Source organism: Myotis yumanensis, unplaced genomic scaffold (assembly GCF_028538775.1).
Source record: "Myotis yumanensis isolate MYYU_CA2020_CCGP unplaced genomic scaffold, mMyoYum1.0.hap1 SCAF_13, whole genome shotgun sequence".
Lineage (NCBI taxonomy): Eukaryota > Metazoa > Chordata > Mammalia > Chiroptera > Vespertilionidae > Myotis > Myotis yumanensis.
This window is the reverse complement of record NW_027223764.1, coordinates 2,260,890-2,284,566: the sequence shown is the minus strand read 5'-3', so window position 1 is coordinate 2,284,566 and position 23,677 is coordinate 2,260,890. Positions and strand designations below refer to the sequence as shown.

General features: G+C 55.5%; 2 protein-coding genes across 5 annotated transcripts in view; one reads left to right on the top strand and one right to left on the bottom strand.

Moving 5' to 3' along the window:
• The window catches only part of DHX32 (DEAH-box helicase 32 (putative)), a 22,406-nt gene extending 6,683 nt beyond the window's left edge, over positions 1–15,723 (top strand). For all 3 annotated transcript variants that reach the window (XM_070432083.1, XM_070432084.1, XM_070432085.1), the window contains 10 exons: positions 1,907–2,100; positions 3,763–4,135; positions 7,118–7,363; positions 8,694–8,790; positions 8,889–9,047; positions 10,409–10,600; positions 11,216–11,365; positions 13,065–13,252; positions 13,930–14,111; positions 14,918–15,723. In XM_070432083.1, coding sequence (XP_070288184.1) covers positions 1,907–2,100; positions 3,763–4,135; positions 7,118–7,363; positions 8,694–8,790; positions 8,889–9,047; positions 10,409–10,600; positions 11,216–11,365; positions 13,065–13,252; positions 13,930–14,111; positions 14,918–15,089 — 1,953 coding nt within the window. In that variant the 3' untranslated portion in view covers positions 15,090–15,723. The remainder of the gene's footprint in view (positions 1–1,906; positions 2,101–3,762; positions 4,136–7,117; positions 7,364–8,693; positions 8,791–8,888; positions 9,048–10,408; positions 10,601–11,215; positions 11,366–13,064; positions 13,253–13,929; positions 14,112–14,917) is intronic.
• Positions 15,233–23,533, bottom strand: BCCIP (BRCA2 and CDKN1A interacting protein). Of its 2 annotated transcripts, none has more exons than XM_070432087.1 (7): positions 23,343–23,533; positions 21,588–21,662; positions 21,002–21,082; positions 19,596–19,685; positions 18,540–18,727; positions 16,885–17,059; positions 15,233–15,659 (listed from the first exon to the last, which is right to left on the bottom strand). In XM_070432087.1, the coding sequence occupies exons 1-7, from the start codon at positions 23,508–23,510 to the stop codon at positions 15,492–15,494; spliced, it is 945 nt and encodes a 314-aa protein (XP_070288188.1). In that variant the 5' UTR covers positions 23,511–23,533; the 3' UTR covers positions 15,233–15,491. The 2 variants fall into 2 exon arrangements, with proteins under 2 accessions (XP_070288188.1, XP_070288187.1); XM_070432086.1 differs by having other exon boundaries at positions 15,235–15,662.
• Positions 23,534–23,677: the final 144 nt, after the last annotated feature.

Genomic DNA, 23,677 nt, shown 5'->3' with positions numbered 1-23,677 from the left:
GCCCCTTCACTTTGCTGGCTGAGATGGTGCAGCTTGTAGAACCTCAGGCACTGACGTCGATAAGGCCCTGATGCGGATTAGATCCTGGTCACCAGAGGCCGCTCGCCGCTAAAGCACCGGCGGGCCGAGTCCTGGTGATCGCTCTCAGGGGAGCCGGGGGCTGGGACCCGGTCCTCATGGCGCCCAGGGAGCGGGGGGCTGGGACCTGGTTCTCAGGGCGCCCACGCTGTCAGCCTCCCTTGCACCCCGAGGTGGCTTCACTGCCCCGGCTGTGCCCCCTCACATTCCAGTGGGAAGGCGCAGGAGGCCGTGGGCTGGGAAGCGGACAGCCGTGGGGTGCGCTCAGAAGAGCCGAAGCCGTGCTTCCTAGCTGTTCCTAGCGCGTGTGTGTGTGTAAATGTGGGTGTCTGCTGCCCAAACTCCAAGGAGACCGATAGGTGAATAGGGTGTTTTCCATGCGATGGAGCGGTAACCTGCTTTTATCACCGAATGGCACGATGTTGCTGTGTCACCACAGCCAAGCGGGCGGCCTTGGTGTTTTGTCTGCCCGGGAAGGTGCGGCCTCCCAGCCTCCTGGTTCTCACCGAGCGGCACCTTCCAGAGACTTGGGGGAGGAGGAAGGTGCTGTGGGGCAGAGAAAGTTGCCCCCGAGCAGGCACAGAATCGGGGCTCAGAATGGGGCGGCGCAGCACGGCCTTCACGGTCTTCACTGAGGCAGGGAGCCAGGAGCCCCGGTGACGGTCACACCCCGGCGATGGCTGAGTCACCGTTGGGAGCCGAGCTTTGAGCTGTGAGGCTCCCACCTCCTCAGGCCCCCGTGACCCAGGCCTCCGGGCCGCGGAGGGTAGTGAAGGGCGGGATGTGCTCTCCCCTCTGCCAGCAGCCCTGGCGCACGCTGGGCGGGTCCCTGGGTAACTGTCTGCCGGCTGTGGCTGAGCTTTCGCGGGGCCTCCAGCTGGTTGTGACGGTCCTGCCTGGATCCGGTCCGTGTGCTGCGCCGTGTGTCACGCGCTCACCTCTGTAGCACAAGCAGCGTTGAGTACACGCTGACTCGTTTCTCACCGGCTGGAACTGCATTTGCACGGTTAGTGGGTGGGTATTTGCAGTTCACGGGAGTCATTCATTTGGAATTACTTATGATTTCTGGTAAAGTTATGTCTTTTTCAAATTACAGTGAGGATTAAAATCTAAGAATTCCATGATGGGCCTAGCAAACATCAAATTATCGGTAGTTAAATATTAAAACTTAAATACCTTAAATCTATTTAAAAACATTTTTGGGATGATTTATCTTAAAAACACCGGTAGCAGAGCGTAGCTCATTGGCAGTGTCTTGGGACTAACACACAGTGGACTCGGCCCTTCCACTCCCATCATTCTTGCACCAATGAGCTTGAGATAATGCAGCGCATTCACCTTTAAATACCAGGGAAATGCTAAGCAGGCTCATCTGTTTATTTTATTCTGAGCATTTAAATATAAATGCTTTAACTTTGAGTCACTATTTCTCATCTCAATGCTATGCAATGTTTACTTTGCTTAAGACACAATAGTTGATATGGCAAGGCATGATTTTTAGGGAGGCTTCCTGTAGCCAGAAAGAAAATAGCAATTCATACATAGATTAGTGTTTTGTTTGTTTTTCAGAAATACAGCTGAGGTTAAAAATATATATGTATTTTTGCCTTTTATTTTTACCTGCCTTTTTCATCTGGGAATCGAACGTTAACAGTCCTAACGCCTTCCTATTCTTTCTTGCTTGATTTCTTTGCCAGCGGGAACTCTGGGGTGAACACAGACTGTTTGTTCACTCAGAGGGTGACTCACTGGTGACCCCACTGACACGATGAGCCCCCGTGGGTTTCCTGGCGAGCGGCGGGCGCTGACGGCTGGCTCTCGCCCGCAGGTGCCGCAGTGGTGCGCCGAGTACTGCCTCTCCGTCCACTACCAGCACGGGGGCGTGGTGTGCACGCAGGCGCACAAGCAGCCCACCGTCCAGCTCGCCCTGCGCGTGGCGGACGAAATGGATGTCAACATTGGCCACGAGGTCGGCTACGTGATCCCGTTTGAGAACTGCTGCACCAGCGAGACGATCCTGAGGTGGGTGGGGGTTCCGCCTGCTAAGCTGACAACTGGGCTTGTGTTTCACAATCACCGGAGCGTGTGCCCCTGCATTCCGCGTCAAGGTCCAAGCCTCCCAGTGTTCACGACGGCTCTGTCCCCGCCCGGCCTGGATTCCTGGTCTAATCCCCCGCGATCCTCAGGGAAGTCACTTGCTGGGTGGCCCCCAGACCTGTCTTGTCTTCTCAGGCCCCGCCTCAGGGTGGGTCCGCATGGGCTGCCGTGTGCTGGCCAGACACGGGGCCTGGTCATCCGCACCACCCTCTGCTGCTGAGCCGCCCTCTCCGGGCTTGGCTAGTTCCCCCAGTCCATGCCAGGTCGTCGCCTCCACGGAGGCTTCCCTGACCTCCCACGGTGTCAACAAAAAACCCAGATGGGTTTACAAAACTGGACATCAGCCCTCATCATGGTTGTTTAGCTCCGTGTTTTTCTTTTTTTTTTATTTTTTTTATTTATTTATTTTTTTTTCGCTTAAAGTATTACAAAGGGTATTACATAAGTGTCCTTTTTTCCCCCCCGCCCTTGACAAGCCCCTGCCCTCCCTTACCCCCCAGTGTCTTATGTCCATTAGTTATGGTTATATGGGTGCATACAAGTCCTTCGGTTGATCTCTTACTCCCCTCCCTCCTGTCCCCCAACCCTTTCTGGCCTTCCCACTGCAATCCGACAATCAGTTTGAGGCAGCTCTGCCACTGTATTTATTATTGTTCAAAGGTTTGTAATGGTCTTAATTATCCATGAAAGAGTGAGATCATGTGGTATTTTTCCTTCATTGACTGGCTTGTTTCACTTAGCATAATGCTCTCCAGTTCCATCCATGCCGTTGCAAATGGTAGGAGTTCCTTCTTTTTAACAGCAGCATAGTATTCCATCGTGTAGATGTACCACAGTTTTCTAATCCATTCATCTACTGATGGGCACTTAGGCTGTTTCCAGATCTTAGCTATGGTGAATTGTGCTGCTATGAACATCTGGGTACATATATCCTTTCTGATTGGTGTTTCTGGTTTCTTGGGATATATTCCTAGAAGTTAGCTCCGTGTTTTTCAAACTGTACTTTTCCAAGTCTCCTCTTTACCAGTTTGAGCTAGTAATGTCTACCTTCAAGATTTATTCTCAAGGTTAAATGAGAAAGACACCAGCACAGTGCCTGGCACCATGAGGGGATTAATAAGTGTTCGCTTCCTTCCTTTTCTTTCTTGGAAGGGGTCAGCTGAGGACCGTCAGGCCCTGGCCACCCACCTCCCGCTCGATGACGTGGCGGGAGGACTCCGGGCTCAGCATGTAGTTGACTCACAGCTCAGATTTACTGCGTGAAAGCGCACCACGCAGTCAGTGAGGAAGATGGCACGGGGTGGAGCCACGGGAACCCAGGCGCACTAGCCCCGAGGGCAGAGCCTTTAACTGGGCTCCAGAGATGCTCTCAGGGTCCTGTGACCGTCTGTAAACGGTTTAAAGTTTGCTCACGTGCATTTTGCGGTTGTGAAGGCCTGTAGATTTTTCCGACGTGAAGGACTCTCGGCCCAGTAAAGGCTCAGGACTCCTGGTTTATAGCGCGGGACACAGGCGTGGCATTTCGTGGTCCTGGGAGTTGGGTCCGAGTCCTCGCGCGAGGACGCTAGCCGCGTGTCCCTCCTGCAGGTACTGCACTGATGACATGCTGCAGCGGGAGATGATGTCCAGCCCCTTCCTGGCCAGCTACGGCGTCATCGTCCTGGACGACATCCAGGAGAGAAGCATTGCTACCGACGTGCTGCTCGGCCTTCTCAAAGGCGTCTTGCTGGCGAGGCCGGAGCTGAAGCTCGTCATTAACACCCCGCCCCTGCTGCTCAGCAAACTCAGCGCTCACTATGGCGACGTGCCGCTCGTGGAGGTGCCGAGCAGGCGCCCCGTGGAGGTGGTGCACCTCAGCGGGGCTCCGGAGGAGGCTCTGGAGTCTATTTTGCGCCTCATCCTGGAAATTCACCACTCGGGCGAGAAGGGCGACATTGTCGTCTTCCTGGCCTGTGAACAAGTAAGTAACAGAATCTAACCCAACAGAGGAATGCGGTTCCGCCCTGGAAACCTTTTAACCTCCGGGGCTGCTTTTAATGACTAACATACAGGGTTCAGTTGGCTACTGAGCTAAATATTTGGTTCCTCAGTGTTTGCACTTTGGGAGAAAGGCAGACAGGTAAATAAGACCACGCCGAAAAGGAATGTTTCCACAACCAGGTGCTGCTCTGAAAGCAGCGGGGTGAGGCCTCGTCCCAACCCATCGGAACATCCCGGAGCTGGTTCCCTCCCCAGCTCGGCCACGTGGGCACCCGAGGGCAGAGCCGGTGCCCTCGCGAGGTGCCGCACCAACTCAGATCGCTCTCGCTGCCTCCCCACCATCGGGAGCGTTTGTTGGAGATGCGATGAGGAACATAATCTAAGTATGTGGCACGGGGTCAATAAACAAGCAAACGAGGCCCCACAAACGTTCCTGCACTAGCCAGTGGGTGTTGGCAGAGGGATCATGTACAGCCTGCCCAGGGGCTATCTCCTGACGCCAGGCACCTGGTCTAAAAAGATGGAGAATCATCTTACCTTGGATTCTTCAAAACGTCTTTGGAAAAGAGCGACTGGGAACGTGTGACAGCCTGTCGCTGCTTTCAGTCGCGTGCCGTCTGGGGACACCCGTCTGTACTGCAGCGGCCCTGACTCTAAGCCTCCAGTCTCCAGAATGAGACCTTCCACCCTGGGACTGGTTTCCCGGCCTTGCTCCTACCGCCCTCTCACTCCGAAAGCCCTGGCTTAGACTGTGACCCACGATGCAGCGACCCCGTGACTGAGCAGAGACCCAGAAGGAAACTGATCAGGGGGCTGAGCCACCGCTGAAGAGACCTCCGCTCCCGCCGGGGCTCCCCACGCGGCCACCTGCTGCCAGAAGCGCTCCCAGACCTGCTTCCTCTGCTGACGTGTGGAGCCCAGGATGCTGGTCCCGCCTGGGACACCAGTTCTCTCAGCTGAGACTGTCTGTGCCGTGAGGACAGTGACTCAGAATCTCAAGTCCATGGTGACTAGAGTGTCTGTCAGCTCGCTGTGTTTGGCGACAGCTTCCTCAGTAACAACTCCTCACCCACGTCAGGGCTTATTATGACCACGTCTCCTCGAGTGGGCGCTCCTGGAGTGGGTCTCCCGAGTCCACCTGAGCTGTCACCAGTGGCCTCGGGACTTGGGGCTCGCCCGCCTCGAGCAGGTGCCGGCTTACCCAGCGGGCAGTGGAAGTGGTAGAACCCCAGGGCTCAGAGAGCTGGGTCACCCCTCACATCACTCCACGAGCATGGCCTATCGAGGAACCGCCCGTCCTGCGGAGCCTTAGCATCTTGACGGTGACGGTCGGGTGAAGGCTGCAGGCGGATCTGCATCTGTGCCTGACATGAGGTGCACTGAGTGGGCAGGGCGGCCTCACCCCTCGCCCCAGCGTCCCCACCACCACCTGGCTCTTGAGCAAGAACACAGATCAGCATCCTGACGGGACTGTGCTCTTCCACCACTTGTGTCGGGAACTCCTCTCCTGTGGTCTCGGGAGTCATGTCCCCTGTCCTCCTGGAAGCTTGCTTGGTTTCTAGGTGAAACTTAAAATCTGCCGTAACAGTAGATGCCACGGAAAACAGACGCAGGCAGAAATGCACCAAGTGCCGCTCTAGACCGAGTGCTCCAGCCTTTCGGGTCGGGGGGGAGCACCTCACCCCCTGCCCTGCGTGTTGACAGCACGCAGCTCCTCGGCACCGGCTGTCTGCTAACCCGCAGAACAGTGACGTCAGCAGAGAGCGTGGGCTGGGGTTCTGGGAATGTCCGCTCAGGTTCCCGGGCGACTCTGAGCTACACAAGAGGCTGTTCAGGTTTCCCTGGGAAGGGCTCCATCGGGGTTTCCTCCAGGGGCCGGGCAGCTCCCTTCAGCGGGCGTGGCTCTTGTTCCGTGGCTTTGCAGGTAATTCTAGGAAAGCCCCACAGAGGTAAATGCACTGTACACTGAGGAAGAGAGAAATGACTAAACAAACCAGCTACAGCACAAAATGCCTATTTTAAGCCTATTTTTCAAATTCGGAAGGTTCTGACCACTAAGCCCTGTGCCAGCTGAGCGTGGGGAGTCTGGACCACCTGCAGCACCTGCTCCTGCCTGACTGTTTGTTCCCTTTGGGCAGGTCCTTCTGTTCTTCCCTCCGCCCCATTTGGAACAAACTCACCATCAGAACCCACCTTCAGCCAGAAAGTTTAAGCCACTAGAAGCCAGTAGAGAACTATGGCTTTTGTGAAGTCTAGGGGGTGAGAATCATTTCCATAATGACCTGGGAGAGCCCTGATGGTAGGGTGTTTGTCTATGCGCTGTGATTGGGAGGCTGGAGACTAACTCCTGGTTCCTGGTTCTGCCGCCAGGAAAGCAGTGATGCATTGTCACTGACGTGAGAATAACTTTTGTTTAGCTGCCGCTGCTAATGGAGATGAGAACTGCATCAGGCTAGGAAATTAGGATGAGCCCTGGCCGGTTGGGCTCAGTACATGGAGCATCGACCTGCAGACCGAAGGGTCCCGGGTTCAATTCCAGTTAAGGGCACATACCTGGTTGCAGGCTCCTCCCCGGGCCCCTGTGCAGGAGGCAACCAATCAGTGCTGCTCTCACATTGATAATTCTGTCTTTCCTTCTCTCTTCCACTCTCTCTAAAAAAAAAATCAATGGAAAAATATCCTCGGGTGAAGTTTAAAAACAAAAATAGGATGACTGCGTAGGGGCAAAGATAGTATATTTCCAGAGGAAAACAATCTTGCACTGAAAGCAATGAAACTGTAAATTACTTCCCCAAGAAACGTTCTCATCCCTCACGTCCTCCTTTTACACTTGATGGCGCCACAGACACGGTTCCTTCCTGTGGACACGGCGGCTTCTGCCTACAGTTGTGTTCATTGGACTCGCGGTGGTGACGCTGTGATGTGCCACATTCTCATGGGCGCTGTCACCTTTGCCCGTTAGGATATTGAAAAAGCCTACGAAACCGTCTGTCGGGAATGCTGTCACCCTGACGCAGACCACGGCGAGCTGGTGGTGGTGCCTTTGTACCCGAGAGAGAAGTGTGCGCTGTTCAAGCCAAACGATGAGACAGAGAGAAGCTGCCCAGCCCCTCAGCGGCGAGTGGTGCTGACCGCCAGCCCCGGGGAGGCCCTGATCGGGAGCAGCTCGGTCCGCTTTGTGATCGACGTGGGTGTGGAGAGGAGGAAGGTAACTCTTACCAAACAGCTGGGGAGAGTCAGTTTCTTGGGTTCCTGCCCTTTTCTGGGCCAGAGAGTGAGGGTGAAGGCTGAGGGGTGCTGTGCTCGCCCCGGGGCAGGGAGTGACCGCTGCCCTTCGTGGCCCCGTCATGGTCTGGACACAATAAAGGGGTGGAGGCTCCAGGCAGCCTTGTGAGGAAGGAGCACCAGGTAGGGATCCTGGTCAGCGGTTTTTCATTAGCAAATTGCTGCCTCCTGAACACTCCTACTGAGTGTTTCTGGTAAACCCTGAATCACAGTCATTAGCATCTCCCCTCAAGGAATTTACTAGAAGTCAGTTTCAAGTGCACTGGCGCTGGTTTTAACAGATTTTAGCTTTATAACTACACTAGAGTCCTGGTGCACGGAATCATGCACTGGTGGGGTCCCTTGGCCTGGCCTGCGGGGAGCGGGCCGAAGCCGGTTCTCTGACATCCCCCAGTCCTGGATTGCGAAAGGGCACAGGCCAGGCATAGTGACCTCATTTTGCACGATCAGGACCAGGGAGGGACCGCGGGAGGGCTCCAGGGTGTGTTTGGCCCATCTTGCCCAGACTTGATGGGCCAGACCCCAGCAGCAAGCTAACCTACCGGTTGGAGCGTCTGCCCCTGGTGGTCAGTGCGCATCATAGTGACTGGTCAAATGGTCAGACACTTAGCATATAAGGCTTTTATTATATAGGATAATACAATTCCACCCTAAAATGTTAAAGAATGTATTATTTTCTATAGCTGCCTTTAAAGAAAAAAAATTAGTGAAAATGGAATAGGACAGCTCACTCTCAAAGCTGGGACTTAAGTCCCGGCATTTCAAACTGAACAGGACCCTCCTGAGCACTGATGCACTGAGCGTGATCAGATGCGATGTGGCCCTCACCTCCAGAAAACTGCGCCTCAGGGAGGTTCCGGGACAGGGTGCTTGATAAGGAATCAGTCCCCACCAGGGAAGCCGGGGTCACTCCTTAAGTCCCCCAAAGAGCAACACTGGTGGTGCCGTCACAGCCCCCTGGAGCTGGCAGGATGGACAAGGTCGGTGCACGTATATAGGGAGACGGGAGCTCAGGCTGTTTGCACAGAACCTTGACGGGGCAGCACGACCGGGTGACAGTGCTTGCGAGGGGGCGGCACTAGCATCTCGGCGCTGCCTGAGGCCCACACTGTGGGAAGCAGACAGCCTTTAAGTCCACTGACCCGCGTGTTTGGCGCTTCCATCTCGAGACAAGCAGAGCACAGTGGACGTGTGGACTGCCTGTCGCAGAGCCTCCGCGGGAATGGCGCTGAGGGTGCTGTCTCCGCCCACAGGTGTACAACCCGCGCATCCGGGCGAGCTCGCGGGTCAGGCAGCCCATCAGCCAAAGCCAAGCGGAGGCGCGCAAGCAGATCCTCAGCTCGTCGTCAGGTAACGCTGCGGGCGTCACCCCGACTCCCGGGCACCCCGTCCACGGCCACGGCCACAGCCACAGGCAGGCAGGTGAGCACTTCCCCTGTTTCTCCCAGGAAAGCTGTTCTGTCTGTACTCGGAGGAGTTTGCCTCCAAGGACATGCGGCCGCTGCAGCCGGCGGAAGTGCAGGTGGCCAACCTGACGAGCATGGTGCTCTTCATGAAGCGCATCGCCATCGCGGGCCTGGGCCACTGCGACCTCCTCAACAGACCAGGTAGCGCGCGCCGGGCGGGCGGACGCACGGTGGGCGGGTGGGCGGGTGGGCGGGCGGGCAGGTGGCAGGCCCTTAGCTGACTGCAGGCATCGTGTTGGGGATACAGATGTGTGGTCACGAGGGGAGAAGAAAAGCGGGAATTGTAGTGTCACGATTTGGAAAAGCAAACAGCGCGCCCTCACCATGCAGAATTCCATTCTCGGTGCCCCTGTGAGACCAGCTGGTCACCAGGGACAGAGGGTCAGGGGAGAATTTACTGTCTCCTGACTTCGCACGTGTGTGCTGCTGCGCTGGGGAGCAGAGCTGTGGGCTGACCTAACTCACTGCTCTGGAAGGGACACCACGATGCTCACAGCTGCCGCCGTGTCCCGCTGATGAATGAAACCCGCAGGTCAGCACGCTGGTCCCCTTTTCAGGGTCCATGAGCCGTGAGGAAAGGATCTGGCATCACGGGGCTGCAGGCTGTTAAGTGAGCTTAGATCCTGATGCAGATCTCTTTAAAAATACAAACCAGTCATTTCCCTTCCCTAGTACTGAGGGCTGACCTCCAGCCTGAGTGACAGTCACTGCTGACCTGGGTCAGGGAGCTCAGGGCCAGCTGGCCCCGCATGGAGCGGGGCTCAGAGATGTGGTACATCACAGGCAATGTCACCACTTCGAGTCCAATTAACACAACTATAGGCAGAAGCCGCAGTGTCCACCTACAGCAGCGGTTCTCAACCTGTAGGTCGCGACCCCTTTGGTGGTCGAACGACCCTTTCACAGGGGTCGCCTAAGACCATCCTGCATATCAGATATTTACGTGACGATTCATCACAGTAGCAACATGACAGTTATGAAGTAGCAACGAAGGTAATTTTATGGTTGGGTCACAACATGAGGAACTGTATTTAAAGGGCCAGAAGGTTGAGAACCACTGACCTAGAGAGACTCGGATGAGCCTGCCCAGCCTGTCCTGTGTGGGCACCGGGCACGGGCCCTCTGGTCCTCTGGGTGGCTGTGGGGCCTGTTGCTGACCATGGAGGGGACGCCTGTAGATCCCCCGGGTCCTCTGCACAGCTGTCTCCTCGCACCCCGACCAGTGGGCTCTGACCACCGCAGGCTCCCCAGACCCACAGCACCGTCGCCACAGCCTGGGTCTGCAGCTCCATCCGGCTTCCCTCCCTGCACCACAGCCTGAAACATTAAGGCAGTAGCTGGGCAATCACGTGGCTCATGTCGTTGGTGTCCCCGCTCAGGGGTCGGCCCTTCATCGCCTGGTGTTCTGTCTTGGAACTGCTGAGTCATGTTTGTTCACTATGGGAGGGACACCCCGGGCCTGTCCCTCCGCCTCGGGGTGAGGCCGACTGCTCTCTCCCCAGCCCCCGAGAGCCTGATGCAGGCCCTGGAGGACCTGGACTACCTGGCGGCGCTGGACAACGACGGGAACCTGTCGGAGTTTGGAATCATCATGTCCGAGTTCCCCCTGGACCCACAACTCTCCAAGTCGATCCTCGCGTCCTGCGAGTTTGACTGTGTAGACGAGATGCTGACCATCGCTGCCATGGTAACAGGTACCCAGGACTCTTGTTTTGTGAATCTGCACGGCTACAGCTTTAGATGAGATCAGGTTGAAGTGATAATATTTTAATAGATGGAAAGGTAGAAAATTATAACAATTATCTTAGTATGAAAAAGCCTAAATCATAGCTAGTGAATTTCTTAATCTGACAAGTGAAAGCACACCAGATTAGCTTTTGCTGAAGTCAGCGAGATCAAGAAAAATTTGAAGAAAATGTGTCACTAGACATGTTCTTCCCACATGATGATGTGTGTGCGTGGCTTTACTTCCCGCACCTCTGTCCCTTGGTCTGTGTGCTTGAAGTTATGCCTTAACGGCAGACAGACCGAAGGCTGTGCTGCACGAGAACCTGTGTTCTAATCCTGCACCTGCACCGCCCTGGGAGCGCCCGCCCCCACTCCCGCTGCAGCACAGCCGTGTGACCAGCAGACTAAGAAAGACAAACAGAAACAAGGAGACACACATATGACAACCCCTCTGACCCCCCTTGGTGCCCGAGGAAAAGGGAAAGCTGATCAGTCAGAGTAAGACTGGCTCTGCTACAAGCCCGAGAGCTGTGCTCCCGAAATGTCTCCTCACTGCTGCCCTGGCCCCTTTTGTCTTCAAGCGCCCAGCTGCTTCTCGCATCTGCCACGTGGAGCTGAGGAGGCTGCCCTGACTTGTTGGAAGACATTTCTACATCCCGAAGGCGATCACTTTACCCTCATCAACGTTTACAAGGCCTACCAGGACGCAGCTCTGAGCTCCGCCAGCGAGCGTAAGTGGTGCCTGATTCTCAGGGACACCCGCGGAGCCCCCTTTCCTTCCCCCAGGAAGCTGAGTAACTGGTCAAACACCCTCTCTGGGCCTGGTCACGGCGGCGGAATGGGCTTGAGGCCCTCAGTGCACCCGTAGGTCTCTGCCGAGCAGAGAAACTCACTCCTGCTCCCAGAGCTCTGGCAGCTGCGGGCTGCGGGGCTTCGGGCGGGCTGGGGCTGGAACCCAGCGTTCAGCTTGGCCGGGTTCAGAGGGAGCTGCTGGGGGCAGGAGGACACGGGGAGACTTGCACGGCTCCTGCCTCTCGGATTTTTGGGGAGAAACAAGGACCTGCCATCTCTCGGTGCCCTGGGTCAACGCTGTGCTCCTGCTGTCCACAGCCTGGCACATCCCTGCTGGACGGAGAGGCTATGGGGCAAAAGCAAAACAGACCCTCCAGATAACAGTGGAGGACAGGCCGGTGCTGAGACACTGGGGAGAACAGGGCTGGAGCTTGCAGAGGGAGGCGAGGGCAGACGAGGGGAAGTGGGAGCGGGGTGGGGACCGGAGTCCTGAAGCATGGAATGGTGCCTGCAGCAGCACATGAGGCAGAAGTTACACGGGGCGGGTCATTCGGCAGCATCTTTGAGAGCCGGCAGGATGGGGGCCAGGTGCATGCTCTTTTTGCTCCGAGCGGGCCTGCGTGGACAGGACAGGGCCCACCACGCCAAGGCCGCACACTGGTCCACAAGGTAACTGTAGGTGGCAAGAAAGAGTGACTTCAAGCTGCACCAGGCGCAGGAATTGTAATGTACCCTTTGCAGCAGGGTAGCTTAACTCTAATGTAATTCCCAGATCCACCAGAAGTAACTCTTCTCTTATAATAAACTAGAGGCCCGGTGCACAATCAGGGCCAGGGAGGGACCACGGGAGGGCTCCAGGGCGTGCCTCGCCCAGTCTCAATCGGCCACACCCTAGCACAGTGATGGTGAACCTATGACACACGTGTCAGAGGTGACACGCGAACTCATTCTTTTGGTTGACTTTTCTTTGTTAAATGGCATTTAAATATATAAAATAAATATCAAAAATATACATTTCTGTTTTACTATGGTTGCAAAGATCAAAACATTTCTATATGTGACACGGCACCAGAGTTAAGTTAGGGTTTTTCAAAATGCTGACACGCCAAGCTCAAAAGGTTCGCCATCACTGCCCTAGCACCAAGCTAACTCACCAGTCGGAGCATCTGCCCCCTGGTGGTCAGTGCGCATCATAGCTACCGGTGGAACGGTGGCTTAGGCTTTTACATAAGAGATAGAACATGTGTTTCCTGGACCAGAGGACTCTCCACTGTGAGCCCCTCCTGTCCTACTCTGATCGGCTGGGACCATGCACATCCTGCTGCGGACACCAGATAAACGGAGACTCAGGCAGTGCCCGCTGCCCGTGAGCCAGACAGGCGACAGGCTTCCGGTCCACGCTAGGAGCATGTGGTCTCCACAGTTCATGGGGCCGTGGAACCCCCTGAGCCCCCGGCCAGTGCAGGTTCTTCCTGGCAGCGCCACAGAGGGCCCACCTCGCTGCCCCAGAGGTCCCTGTCCTTGCTGCCTCCCCGCACGCACCATGTGACCTCCTCAGGTCAGGGAAGCAGAGGAGGGCGCCTTCCTGGCCAGGCCCTTGCAGACCCACTGCGACCCTGACCCGTGCCCTCCCCGCAGACTGTGTGGAGAAGTGGTGCCACGAGCGCTTCCTGAACTGCGCCGCCCTGAGGATGGCGGGCGCCGTCCGCGCCGAGCTCGTGGACATCGTCCGGCGGATCGAGCTGCCCTACGCCGAGCCCGCGTTCGGCTCCCAGGAGAACACGCTGAACATCAAGAAGGCCCTGCTGTCCGGCTTCTTCATGCAGGTGAGGATGGAGCCTCCACAGGGCCCTGACCCCCAGGCCCTGACCCCCCAGGCAGACGCTCGTGAGGTTCACTTTAAAACACAACAAAAGCCCTGATGTGACTTTGTATTTAAATACACTTCCCTCAGGCATGAAGGGCTCAGCCAGAACACCCGCTGTCCAAAGGGCAGGGGAGGGGCAAACCCAGCTCTGAGCTGTTGGCGAACTCGCTCACATTTAGGGGTGAATAATGCCCAGGAAAGAGAGAAAGCACCTCCTTTGCTCCTCACAGGGAGGCTCTTAGAGAGCGTCAGAGAGGTGGGTGTGACATCCCCTCCCCATCCTAACTCGGCCCACTGGAGGAGCAACATCTCAGCTCCGAGGTCCTCGTCCCTGCGGGAGGTTAGGTCCTGGCGTCACTGGGTCTTGAGGACTAGACGAGCGAGGCCACGAGGGGTGCTGCACTTGCTGTTCGAGAGCAGCCTCACTCACGAGCAGACATCACCCACTGCAGCGCCCCGGCGTCTCTCGAGTCGGCACCATCACCACTGCCTGTCCCACTTCGGTATCTGAAATAGGAAGCATGGGTGGAACTCTGGTCCTAAGGCTCCCGAGGAAAGAGACCCTTTGGGGCTTAAACCCAGCGCGTGGAGTGCTGACCTCCACAGTAACAGTCTCTCCTGACCACGCCGCTCTAGATCGCTCGGGACGTGGACGGGTCGGGCAACTACCTGATGCTGACGCACAAGCAGGTGGCGCAGCTGCACCCGCTGTCCAGCTACTCGCTCAGCAGGAAGACGCCCGAGTGGGTCCTCTTCCACAAGTTCAACATCTGCGAGAACAACTACATCAGGATCACCTCCGAGACCTCCCCGGAGCTGTGCGTCTCAGGCAGATGGGTTCCTACTACGCGTTAGGCTCCGTTAGAGAGGTTTCTACTTAGCGATCCCTGCAGACAGGCCCTGCCTTGAGGCCGCAGCACAGAGGCTCAGTTACAAACACAAAGCAGCAGGCCTCTGACGAGGCACAGACGCTGTGGAGGAGCTGGCAGGGGCAGGCTTGAGGAATAAGCTCAGCCTCTCTCAGCAGATGAGCCACTGAGACTGAGCTGGGGGGGGTAAGAGTGGTTTGGCTTATGGTTTATGCTGAGTGCAGTGCTGAAAGCAGCTGGAGATTGAGAAGGGTGGCATCTCATGGACCTAAAGATCCCTCTGGCTGCCAAGTGAGCGGGTGTGGAGGGGCAGTGGAGAGAAGGGAGACTGGCCTCTCGGAGGAGTCCATTCTGAAGGTCCCTCCACCACGTGGGCAGAGTGGTGCTCTGGCAGGAACCAAGGGAAAGCGACAGCTGCCCACTCAGCTGGACATGGAGTGGTTTCGTTAGGAAGAGGGAGAGGCAAAGGCCCTCTTACCACCCAGAGTTCTCCAAGCGTCAGATCTGATCCTTCGCACTGGATGGCTCTGGGGGGAAGTACAGTGCCCCGGGGGTCAGAGTGGTGGCTTAACGCTGGAGAGCCAGCGGCCCTAGAAATGCTAGGGGGTTGGTTCCATAAAAACAACAGCCAGGGCCACCCTACAGCGGGCTAAGGCTCGGAGGAGCCCACGTTACATGCCAGCCTATGGATTCTGCAGGCAGGGAAGGGCTCGGGCACGCTAGCTCTCCCACCAATAACACTATTTCTTACACAGGTTTGTGCAGCTGGCGCCTCAGTACTACTTCAGCAACCTGCCCCCCAGCGAGAGCAAGGACATCCTGCAGCAAGCCATGGACCGCCTGGCCCCCGCCCCCACCACGAAAGGGGAGCAGACGCCCTGCGAGAAGTGCCCTGAAACTACTGAACAACGGTGCGCCCTGCAGTGACGCCTCCGAACCTCCCAGAGCGCCATGAACGCCCAGTTGGCCTGCGGGGCCGGCGCTGGGCAGCGACTCACGGGAGGACCGGGAGGACAGCCTCTGAGCCGCACAGGAGTCTTGAAACAAACTAATACTTTGTATATTATTTAAAAATAAAATATAGATGTTTTTATTGAGTTCTTTCAATAACTGCTCCACGTTTTTCTTCTTATGGGGAAAGTTTTTAATCAAACGTTCATAATTTGACCAAAAATTTTTTAAACACTATTTTGTAAATGTGTCACAGACACAGGCGACAGAACCCTACTTTGTGTAGAGAAGCTAAAGCTAAATAAAGTCTCGAGTTTTTCAGTAAAACTCCACTGGGTTTTCTGGTGATTTTACAAACGCCCTCTCGGTGGGAAGCGGCTAGACAGACAGATGTTCCTCCAGCGCTGCCATGATCTCGCCCATCCTGTCACACGGGACCAGCATGACGGTGCGCAGCGGCTTCATCGGGACGTCGTCGAAGGACCACCTGCCGCCCAGACACGAGTCGCTCTCCTCTTGCACTGAGTAGCTGAACGTCAGGACTGCCTTCTGAACCACACAAACACCGTGAATAAGCAACACGCACTCAATCGGCAGCAAATACTGTTTGACACGTTTCCATAGGAACAGAGGCTGAAGGAAGCCCGAAGGGACACTTGGCAAAAGGCACCTCCAGGAGGTGAGCCAGCAGCCGTTGACACTGAGCTACTGCCCACTTACACTGTCTACCACTCTGCAGTCACTCCTAGTCACAACCTTGTGACAGAGGGACAGTAACAGGCACAACACTGGACATCTAACAAGAAGACCCTGCAAATGCAGGCCTTCCCGCCGCCCCAGCTCCTCCTTGGCAGAGAGCTGCTGTGGACGAAGGTAAGCTTGCAGAACCAGCCATGTTCAAACACCCACACGCATCCTGAGATGCAGGGCAGAGCCTCAAAATTTCATTCCCACTGTCTCCTTCCTGAAAGGCCCAGCGCTGCCAGTCTTGCCGGGGGCCACCCCAGCAGAGGGCCCTCCTCGGAGGTTCGCTTCTGGGGAGGGCTGCATGGGGAGGGTATTCTCTCTCTGGCCATCGAGCACCAGCTACCTTTACAGGAAGGAAAGTGCTAGTAACCCACTAACGGGATGACATCCAGGACGAGGGGCAGGGGTCCACCCGACGGGCTGGGACCTCAGCTGAGGACTGTCCCTCAGACTCAATGTCCACCTTGAACCCAGGCTCATCCTTCCTCCCGAGGGGTTGGGAGCCGCAGCTCTCGCAGCACATCATCATCCCGATCACTACCAACAGGTTCGTGACTGTCTCCTCCCACACTCGTCACCAACAGTGGGGCTGGGGCGGTGATGACCTGTGAGAACCTGGTGCGCGCCAGGCACTGTGAGCTGCTAGCAGCTGGGGACAGGGAGGAAAACAGAGCGGCCACACTGGAAAGACTGATACAAAATGGGAGAGTCCTGACTTATTGTCAAGAAAATCCCTTTATACCAGGGAACCTTGGTTCTCGAACTTAATTCGTTCCGGAAGGCTGTTCAAGAAGCGATTTGTTTGAAAACCAAATCAGCAAAAGTAAAAAAACACAAAAATATTCCCAGCACAACTTCCTGAGATGTTAACAAGGTGAGGTTTAGCAGTAAACTGACTCGCTCACTCTCTCGTCACCTGAGAGACGCACAACTGGTCACATCAGCATGAAGGGCTGCTGGTTGAGAACCAAAGTGAGAACCGGAGGTTCCATCTAAACAAATACATGGAACAAGACTGTCTTACCTCGTAGAAAAATTCTTCCTCTGCATTCGCAAATATTAACTCATCGTTCTTTTGGCTGCTCTGCTTCTTTTTGGAATTGCCTTTTCCTGCTTCCGCGAACGTCTTGCTGATCAGAAGGTAGAAGTGACACTTCCCACACGGCTTGTTGGTCTTGTGTGCCTCCGCCAGTTCTTTCCTACAAGACACACACGGGTCTGCTGCGGGGCCGGTGACACCAGCCCAGCCACACCCCAGGCCCTGGGAAAGCAGGGAGGCCTGGCCGGGCTCCTGCTGGGATGCAGCTTCCTGCGCAGACGCAGGTCTGACACTTGCACAGCAGTGAGTTTCAGCTCTGCCGTCTGCACTTCCGATTGTTCTAACAGGGCTTTTCATAAAGAACAGGGTGACGGATCTCTCAGATTCCTCAACATCCCTGCTCTGTGCACAAGTTAAAAACCCTAAGAACCTGGAGATTTAAAACAGCAAACATGGAATTGAAACACACAAAGGCACACGGCGACGCCCAATGCCATGGGAGCACGTGACTGCTCCAGTCTCCAATCGCAAGTCCAGGACTCATTTCTCCCGCGCTACAGAAATCACACAGCAAAGCGCAGACACTGCAGAGTCAGCGCAACAGCAAGGAAGCGTCCATTTCCTTCCTGAAAAGCAGGCATCATCCTGTGCATCCAGCAAACAAAACGTAAGGAAACGCGGAACAGCCCACTCAGCTGCCTCTATAGGGGATCAGAAGGCAGCCACCCCCTGGAAAATCAGATTAAGTGTGAGCTCCAGCTGATCAGGAAAAGACAACACAAACCCCACTAGGAGCTGGGGGGGGGGGGGGGGGCGGGGGGGGCGGAATCCATAAAGGAAAATGGGGGAAAAAGTTTCCAGCCTCTGGTTATATTCGCACATTCCCACTAAGGCAGTGGTCGGCAAACTGCGGCTTGCGAGCCACATGCGGCTCTTTGGCCCCTTGAGTGTGGCTCTTCCTAAGCCTTAGGAGTACCCTAATTAAGTTAATAACAACGTACCTACCTATACAGTTTAAGTTTAAAAAACTTGGCTCTCAGAAGAAATTTCAATGGTTGTACTGTTGATATTTGGCCCTGTTGCCTAGTGAGTTTGCCGACCACTGGCCTAAGGAAACCGCGAGTGCTAAGACCTCAGGAACACGGGGCGGGGGGCGGGGCTGCCCGCGTTCTCGGCCTCCTCTATTAAAGCACAGGCATCCCCGATTCTAGCTCTTCTTACAGTAAGATGTTCTCATAAACTAAAACTGCGTTTAAAAACAAAACCCTGAGAAGCCAGAAGTATGGTATGAAGACTATGGTTTCCTTAGTCATAAAGCATTCCAGTGAAATTTAGGAATTTTACTGTTTTTGTTACTGTTGTAATTATTCAGTATTTTTCATGTTAATCTACCAGGGAAGGTGAAAAACTAGTCAAATAGGAGTGAAGAGTCTACATGAGACTCACCTACTTTAATACCACTGAATCTTTAAGGTTACGGACTCGTCAGAATAGCTTTAGCGATTAAAACTGAAAAGCCGATAGTGAGGACCGCGTGCAGCTCGCGGAAAAGTGCTCCCAGCCCACCCCCTGGGTGGGACTCATGCCCTCCGCAGTCCCGTTTCTGACCCCTGGGAAGCCTGCCTGGCTCAGGCGCTTACTGGAGCTGCCGGTGCATGGGCAGCGCGATCTGCGCAGGCACGTTGATGAACCGCTCGCTCAGGAGCAGGCCCACGGGCCGGGAGGGGTCATTGAAGAGCTTGTCCAGCTGCTCGACCACGCTCTTCTCACAGTTCTTCGCGCAGCCGCTCAGGGTCAGCTCTTTAATCTGCTCCGCACACTGGGTCCCCTGAAAGCAGAGAGGCGTGCCTCACTCAGGCCATCGCTTCCGGCAGAAACCTGACTGAGATCCACCTCCTCACAGGGAGGGCAGCTCTGTCACAGCCTCTAGAGTCTGCCGTCTTCAGTGCTTCTCAGGGTAACTCTGCCTGCTGTGACCCACCACCCATGACCATGGTGAGAGGGCCCTGGAGGAGCTAGTCCACCTCGGAGATGGCGGAGGGCACTGCAAGCCCATTTAACACCAGAGTGCAGCCTGCGCCCTGTGAGGAGGGGAGGCAGCTGGTTCTTACTTTCCACTGGGATCATCAGTGAGTAGGAAAGAGCGATGAGTGCAAACCTCGTGACTGTCGGTGTCAGCAGCGCCCTCCCCTTCAGGGAGCAGCACAGCCCATCACAGAGCAGCTGCAGGGGCAGCACCAGCCGCGTGTTAACCCGGCCAGGCGGGGACTCTACACACAGGAGGGAGGACTTGAACTGGGTACACACCAGTCAAAACAAAACACCTCCACGCGGCTGGAGTGGCTCGGGGCTTGAATGTCGACCAATGAACCAGGAGGTCATGGTTTGATTCCCGGTCAGAGCACAGGCCCAGGTGGCGGGCTTGATCCCCAGTGTGGGGCCTGCAGGAGGCAGCCAATCCATGATTCTCTCTCATCATTGATGTTTCTATCTCTCCCTCTCCCTACCTCTCTGAATAAAAATATATTTTTTAAAAAACACAAAAAAATACCTTCACTTGAAAACAGGTTAAAGTGAGACTTCACAAGTGCACACGCCCTTACAACAACTATCACTGCCTGACAGAAACACTTCATGTGTGTTACACAAGCAGTCTGGCCTAAGGGTGACCACACAAGTGCCCCCAAGGGACCCACCTTTCGTTCAGTTAAATTGAGAAGACTTATGAAACCAAAAATCTCATCTTCGTCCACATCGTCATCACTGTCTTCTGAAACATCCGTTTGCTATTTTAAAAAGAAAAGGAGTTTTAATTTACACTTGGTTGGGAAGAAATAGGATACGAAGCCTGAAATCTAGGCCTCATTACTGTTTAAACACAAACTGTTTTATCACTGTCACCCAGAAAAGCATCATGGGTAACGGCAGTGTGGCCCCGTGCGCATCCTGTGCCTCCCTTGATTCCATACCTTTCTTCACATTCTGTGTGACCTCTCCTGCCCTAACTTATGAGTTTTCTTTACTAGATTCTCAACCTGTTACAAATCCAGAACAGCCAAGGCCTCATGACATAAACTGTTCAGTCCGTTTTCTGAACGATGTGGCAGGAGCCGGCCCTGCTCGTCTCTCCGTGGGTCCACACGCCTCACCAAGTCCTGTGCTGCCGAGCACGGGGCCAGCCTGGCTCCTAAGGTGACTGATGCCCGAGGGCCGCCTGTTCTCAGGCAGAGACAAAGAGGCGAGAACGAAATGGCAAATCCAGAAAACAGCTAAGGAGGAAGAGCTTGGCTCCCACAGAACCTCCTGGCTGAGCTGCACCATACGTTACTCTTCCAGGTCGGCCTGCTCACCGGGTCCAGCCTGGAGCGTCCCGGCAGGAAATGCAGTCGAACAGTGAGCTGGGCAAAGGGCTGGGAACAGGACCACACCACATGACAGTCCACACGGAGCGCCGGCCACGGGCCACGTGCCACAGCTCTAACACTTACACTCAGCTACTCACTCCGTCCACCTCCCGCCCTACGAGGTGGCGCACGCACCATCCGTGTGCAGACTGACAGCAGCATAGAAGGTCTTGTGACAGACTGTGCCTTGCACAGAGGGCCACAAGGACATCGCCCATCCCTCCTCCTCTGACAGTGACCCAGACCCTCCTCCCATCAAGAGGTGGGGTCTATGCGCCCTCCCCTGGGACCCGTGTGGGCTTCCTGTTGCTGAAAACGCCCAAGTCTCCAGCTGCTGCTCAACAGCTCATTGGCATTATTACAGGCAAATCAAACTCGAAATGTACAAGTCCAAACGCGGGTTCCCCTCCTAGCCTATCGCCCTCCATGTCGCTGTCCTGGTTGCTTGAGCCAGACCCTCGGAGTCATGCCTGACTCCTCTTCCCTCCCCCTCAGCCCACCATATTTCATCTCCCAAATGCCTTCTGAATCAGCCCACTCCTCTCCCTCTCCACCGCCATCCCCCGCACTGCGGCACTTACTAACCCAGTCTCCCTGCTCCGTTCCAACCGACGCATCCGGCTGCTGGCTATACATCAGGAGGGACTTCCCAGGATCAAGTACCCATTGAATCAGAATGAGCACAGCAGCCTGCTTACCTTAATCACACTCCCGATGTGGTTCTGCTGAATTAAGAGATTCGTCAGTTCTGCAGTGTTGACAGGTGCCTTGAGGAAAAGCTAAGAGAAAAACAATAATTTAAATTAAAGTCAGAGTGCGACATCTAAAATTACTTCTAACTTCCATATTCAAATAAAAACCATGACATTTCAATGATTTGACCAGGAAGGAGACTGGGACACTAACGGCTCCACTGGGAACTGCAGCCGTCTCCACGGGCAAAGGAAAATGTAGAAGCAGCAGATGCTGCCGGGATACGACTTCTACGTGAGAATTCCTCCCCTGCGAAAGCCGGGATGTGACTCAGGAAAAGAGAGAACAGTGGCCACGTAACTAGCAGATGGAAGTGTTGCAGGAGAAGAACAGTCAACTATGTTCATGGAGGAAGGGGCTGGGGGCAGAAGCACAGAGAGAAGTTCTTCCTTCTGGGCCGGGACCAGGGCCGGGGGAGGGAGGAGGGAAGGGAATTCTAAAGCAGAGAGGAGCATGCCCACAGAGCTGGTGCTGATGGGCCTGGATTTTCTTAGAAGAGCAAGTTTATGCGTAAGGAGTAAAAAGCAATACCTGCTGCAGTAATTTCTTAATCCCGTCATAATCGTTGTATGAGATGGAATAAGCTTCAAAGTCAACATTCACTTCCTGTAAATAACACACAAAACAGATCATCACACAGAACTCTCTAGACACAGCAGGCATCATGTCCCACTGCAGATTTTCTTCTCCCGCTACCTCCATCCTTTCTGGCTCCAACTCTAGCTACAGAACATGCAGAAAAAGGACGAGAAGAAAAGGTTACATAAAGAACTGTCACTGTCCAGCCTACAAGGCGGGCGAACATTATCAATGCTGCATCCCCACAAATTACAAAACCCCTCATACCACCTCCTCACTGGACACAAAAGCCCGGAAGAACATACACTCGGCCAGGTTTCCGGTTGGAAAGCCAGCTCTGGGCAAGCCGCAGGCGCACAGGAGAGCTCCCCTGCCTGCAAGAAGGGGGAGCAACCAACAGGCTCACTTCACAAGCCCCTGCACTGCCTGCGCCTGGGTTCCGCCCCGGCGCCTGAGGCTCTGCTTCCTTCACTTGGCAAATAGGTGCCGCCTGCTACCACATCCCAAACACTGTGCCGGGCTCAGATGAAAAGGGGAGGACGTGAAGGGCCCTACCTTCAGAAAGTAGGCGGAAATACAGACATTGAGGAAATATTCAAGTCAACGTACGCAAGCTTTAAGACCCGGCGCGCGGTGTTGTGGCAGCTTGGAAACGGGTCAGGGCAGACAAGCGACATCTGAGCTGGGAACCGAGGACAGGAGAGTCCCTGGCCCGGGGAACAGCGCCTGCGCAGGCTCTGGGGCAGGACTACAGGGACTAACAGCTGTGTAGCTGGGTCCCTGATCTGCATTTGCAAAACCACCACGATACAAGCTAGGAGGTGACGCCACTGAAATGTCCCACAAACAAGTAAACGAAAGGATCACTTCACACCACGAACAACAGCTGAGGTGCTTTCAAACGCTGCCCAGGATCAGCCCTGAGGACCCCGGTAAGTGACGCACTGACCACGGGGCCCTGGTGAAAAGTGCCCTTGCACGCACTTCCGGTTGTGCGGGTCCTGGGATGTGGGTCTGGGCTGGCGGAGACGGCAGAGGAAAAGCAAACTGACCTGTGCCGTCCGTGCTGATGTGCACGGATTTAAGCACCCGGGGCTGCTGACTGATCCCAAGGTCCTTGCACAGCCTTGGACCCCGGCTCGGAAGTCAGCTCAGCCGGATTATGTGATCAGCAAACTAAACCAAATAGCAAACTGTCATGACTCGGGTCTGGATGTCGTCCTTTAAAATATGAAACAAACTCCTGTCCGGCTGGCCTTTGTGGCCGAGCATCCACCTAGGAACCTGGAGGTCACGGTTGGATTTGCGGCCAGGGCACAGGCCCGGGATGCGGGCTCCATCCCCAGTGGGGGGCGTGCGGGAGGCAGCCGATCCACGGTTCTCTCTCATCATGGACGTTTCTCTCCCTCTACCTTGCTCTTCGAAACCAAGGATATTATACCTTTTTAAAAATGAAGTCCCTGAAAGCCAGCGCTGGGTCGGTTTTTCTTTGGGGAGAAGGGGAGACCGGCCGGGTGTAACTTTTGAGAGTCATTCTGCGGCTGCGAAGCGAGGAGACCGAATGGAACCGGAGTGAGCCCTTTGCCGCCCGCAGCCCCTCGGGGGCAGGGGAGTCGCTGCGCCCAGCGCCTCGCACACTCGTCGGCCGTGGCTGCCAGAAAGCACGCTCACAGCTGGCAGCCAAACTGGGGTCGCGGTGCTGCTCACCTCGCCCACGACCTCGTCGTCTTCATCCTCTTCCTCGTCGCTGTCTTCGTCGTCGTCGTCCTGGTCCTCCACTTCCTCGTCCTCTTCTTCCTCGTGGCACGGGACAGGGTCGCCGAGCGTCTGTGGGGTCCCCCCGTCCACAGCGCGCCGCTTGGGCCGGGACGCCATGCTGCCGCGCTCACTGCGCCTGCGCAACCGCCGCCCTGACGTCCTTACGCCCTTCCGGACCCAACCACCCCTCCAGGCAGAGGGGGTGAGAAACCATGTAGAACCTCGGCGCTGGGTCGGCGACAACCCCAGCGTCCCTGCGGAATTCTACGGCCATGATCCCTAAG

Coding starts and splice junctions, on each gene's coding strand:
- BCCIP (XM_070432086.1), bottom strand. CDS start 23,510: ATGGCGTCCCGGCCCAAGCGGCGCGCTGTGGACGGGGGGACCCCACAG. Junction 21,083..21,587: donor TTAAGAAATTACTGCAGCAG/GTATTGCTTTTT, acceptor TTTTTCTCTTAG/CTTTTCCTCAAGGCACCTGT. Junction 19,686..21,001: donor ACATCGGGAGTGTGATTAAG/GTAAGCAGGCTG, acceptor TTTTTAAAATAG/CAAACGGATGTTTCAGAAGA.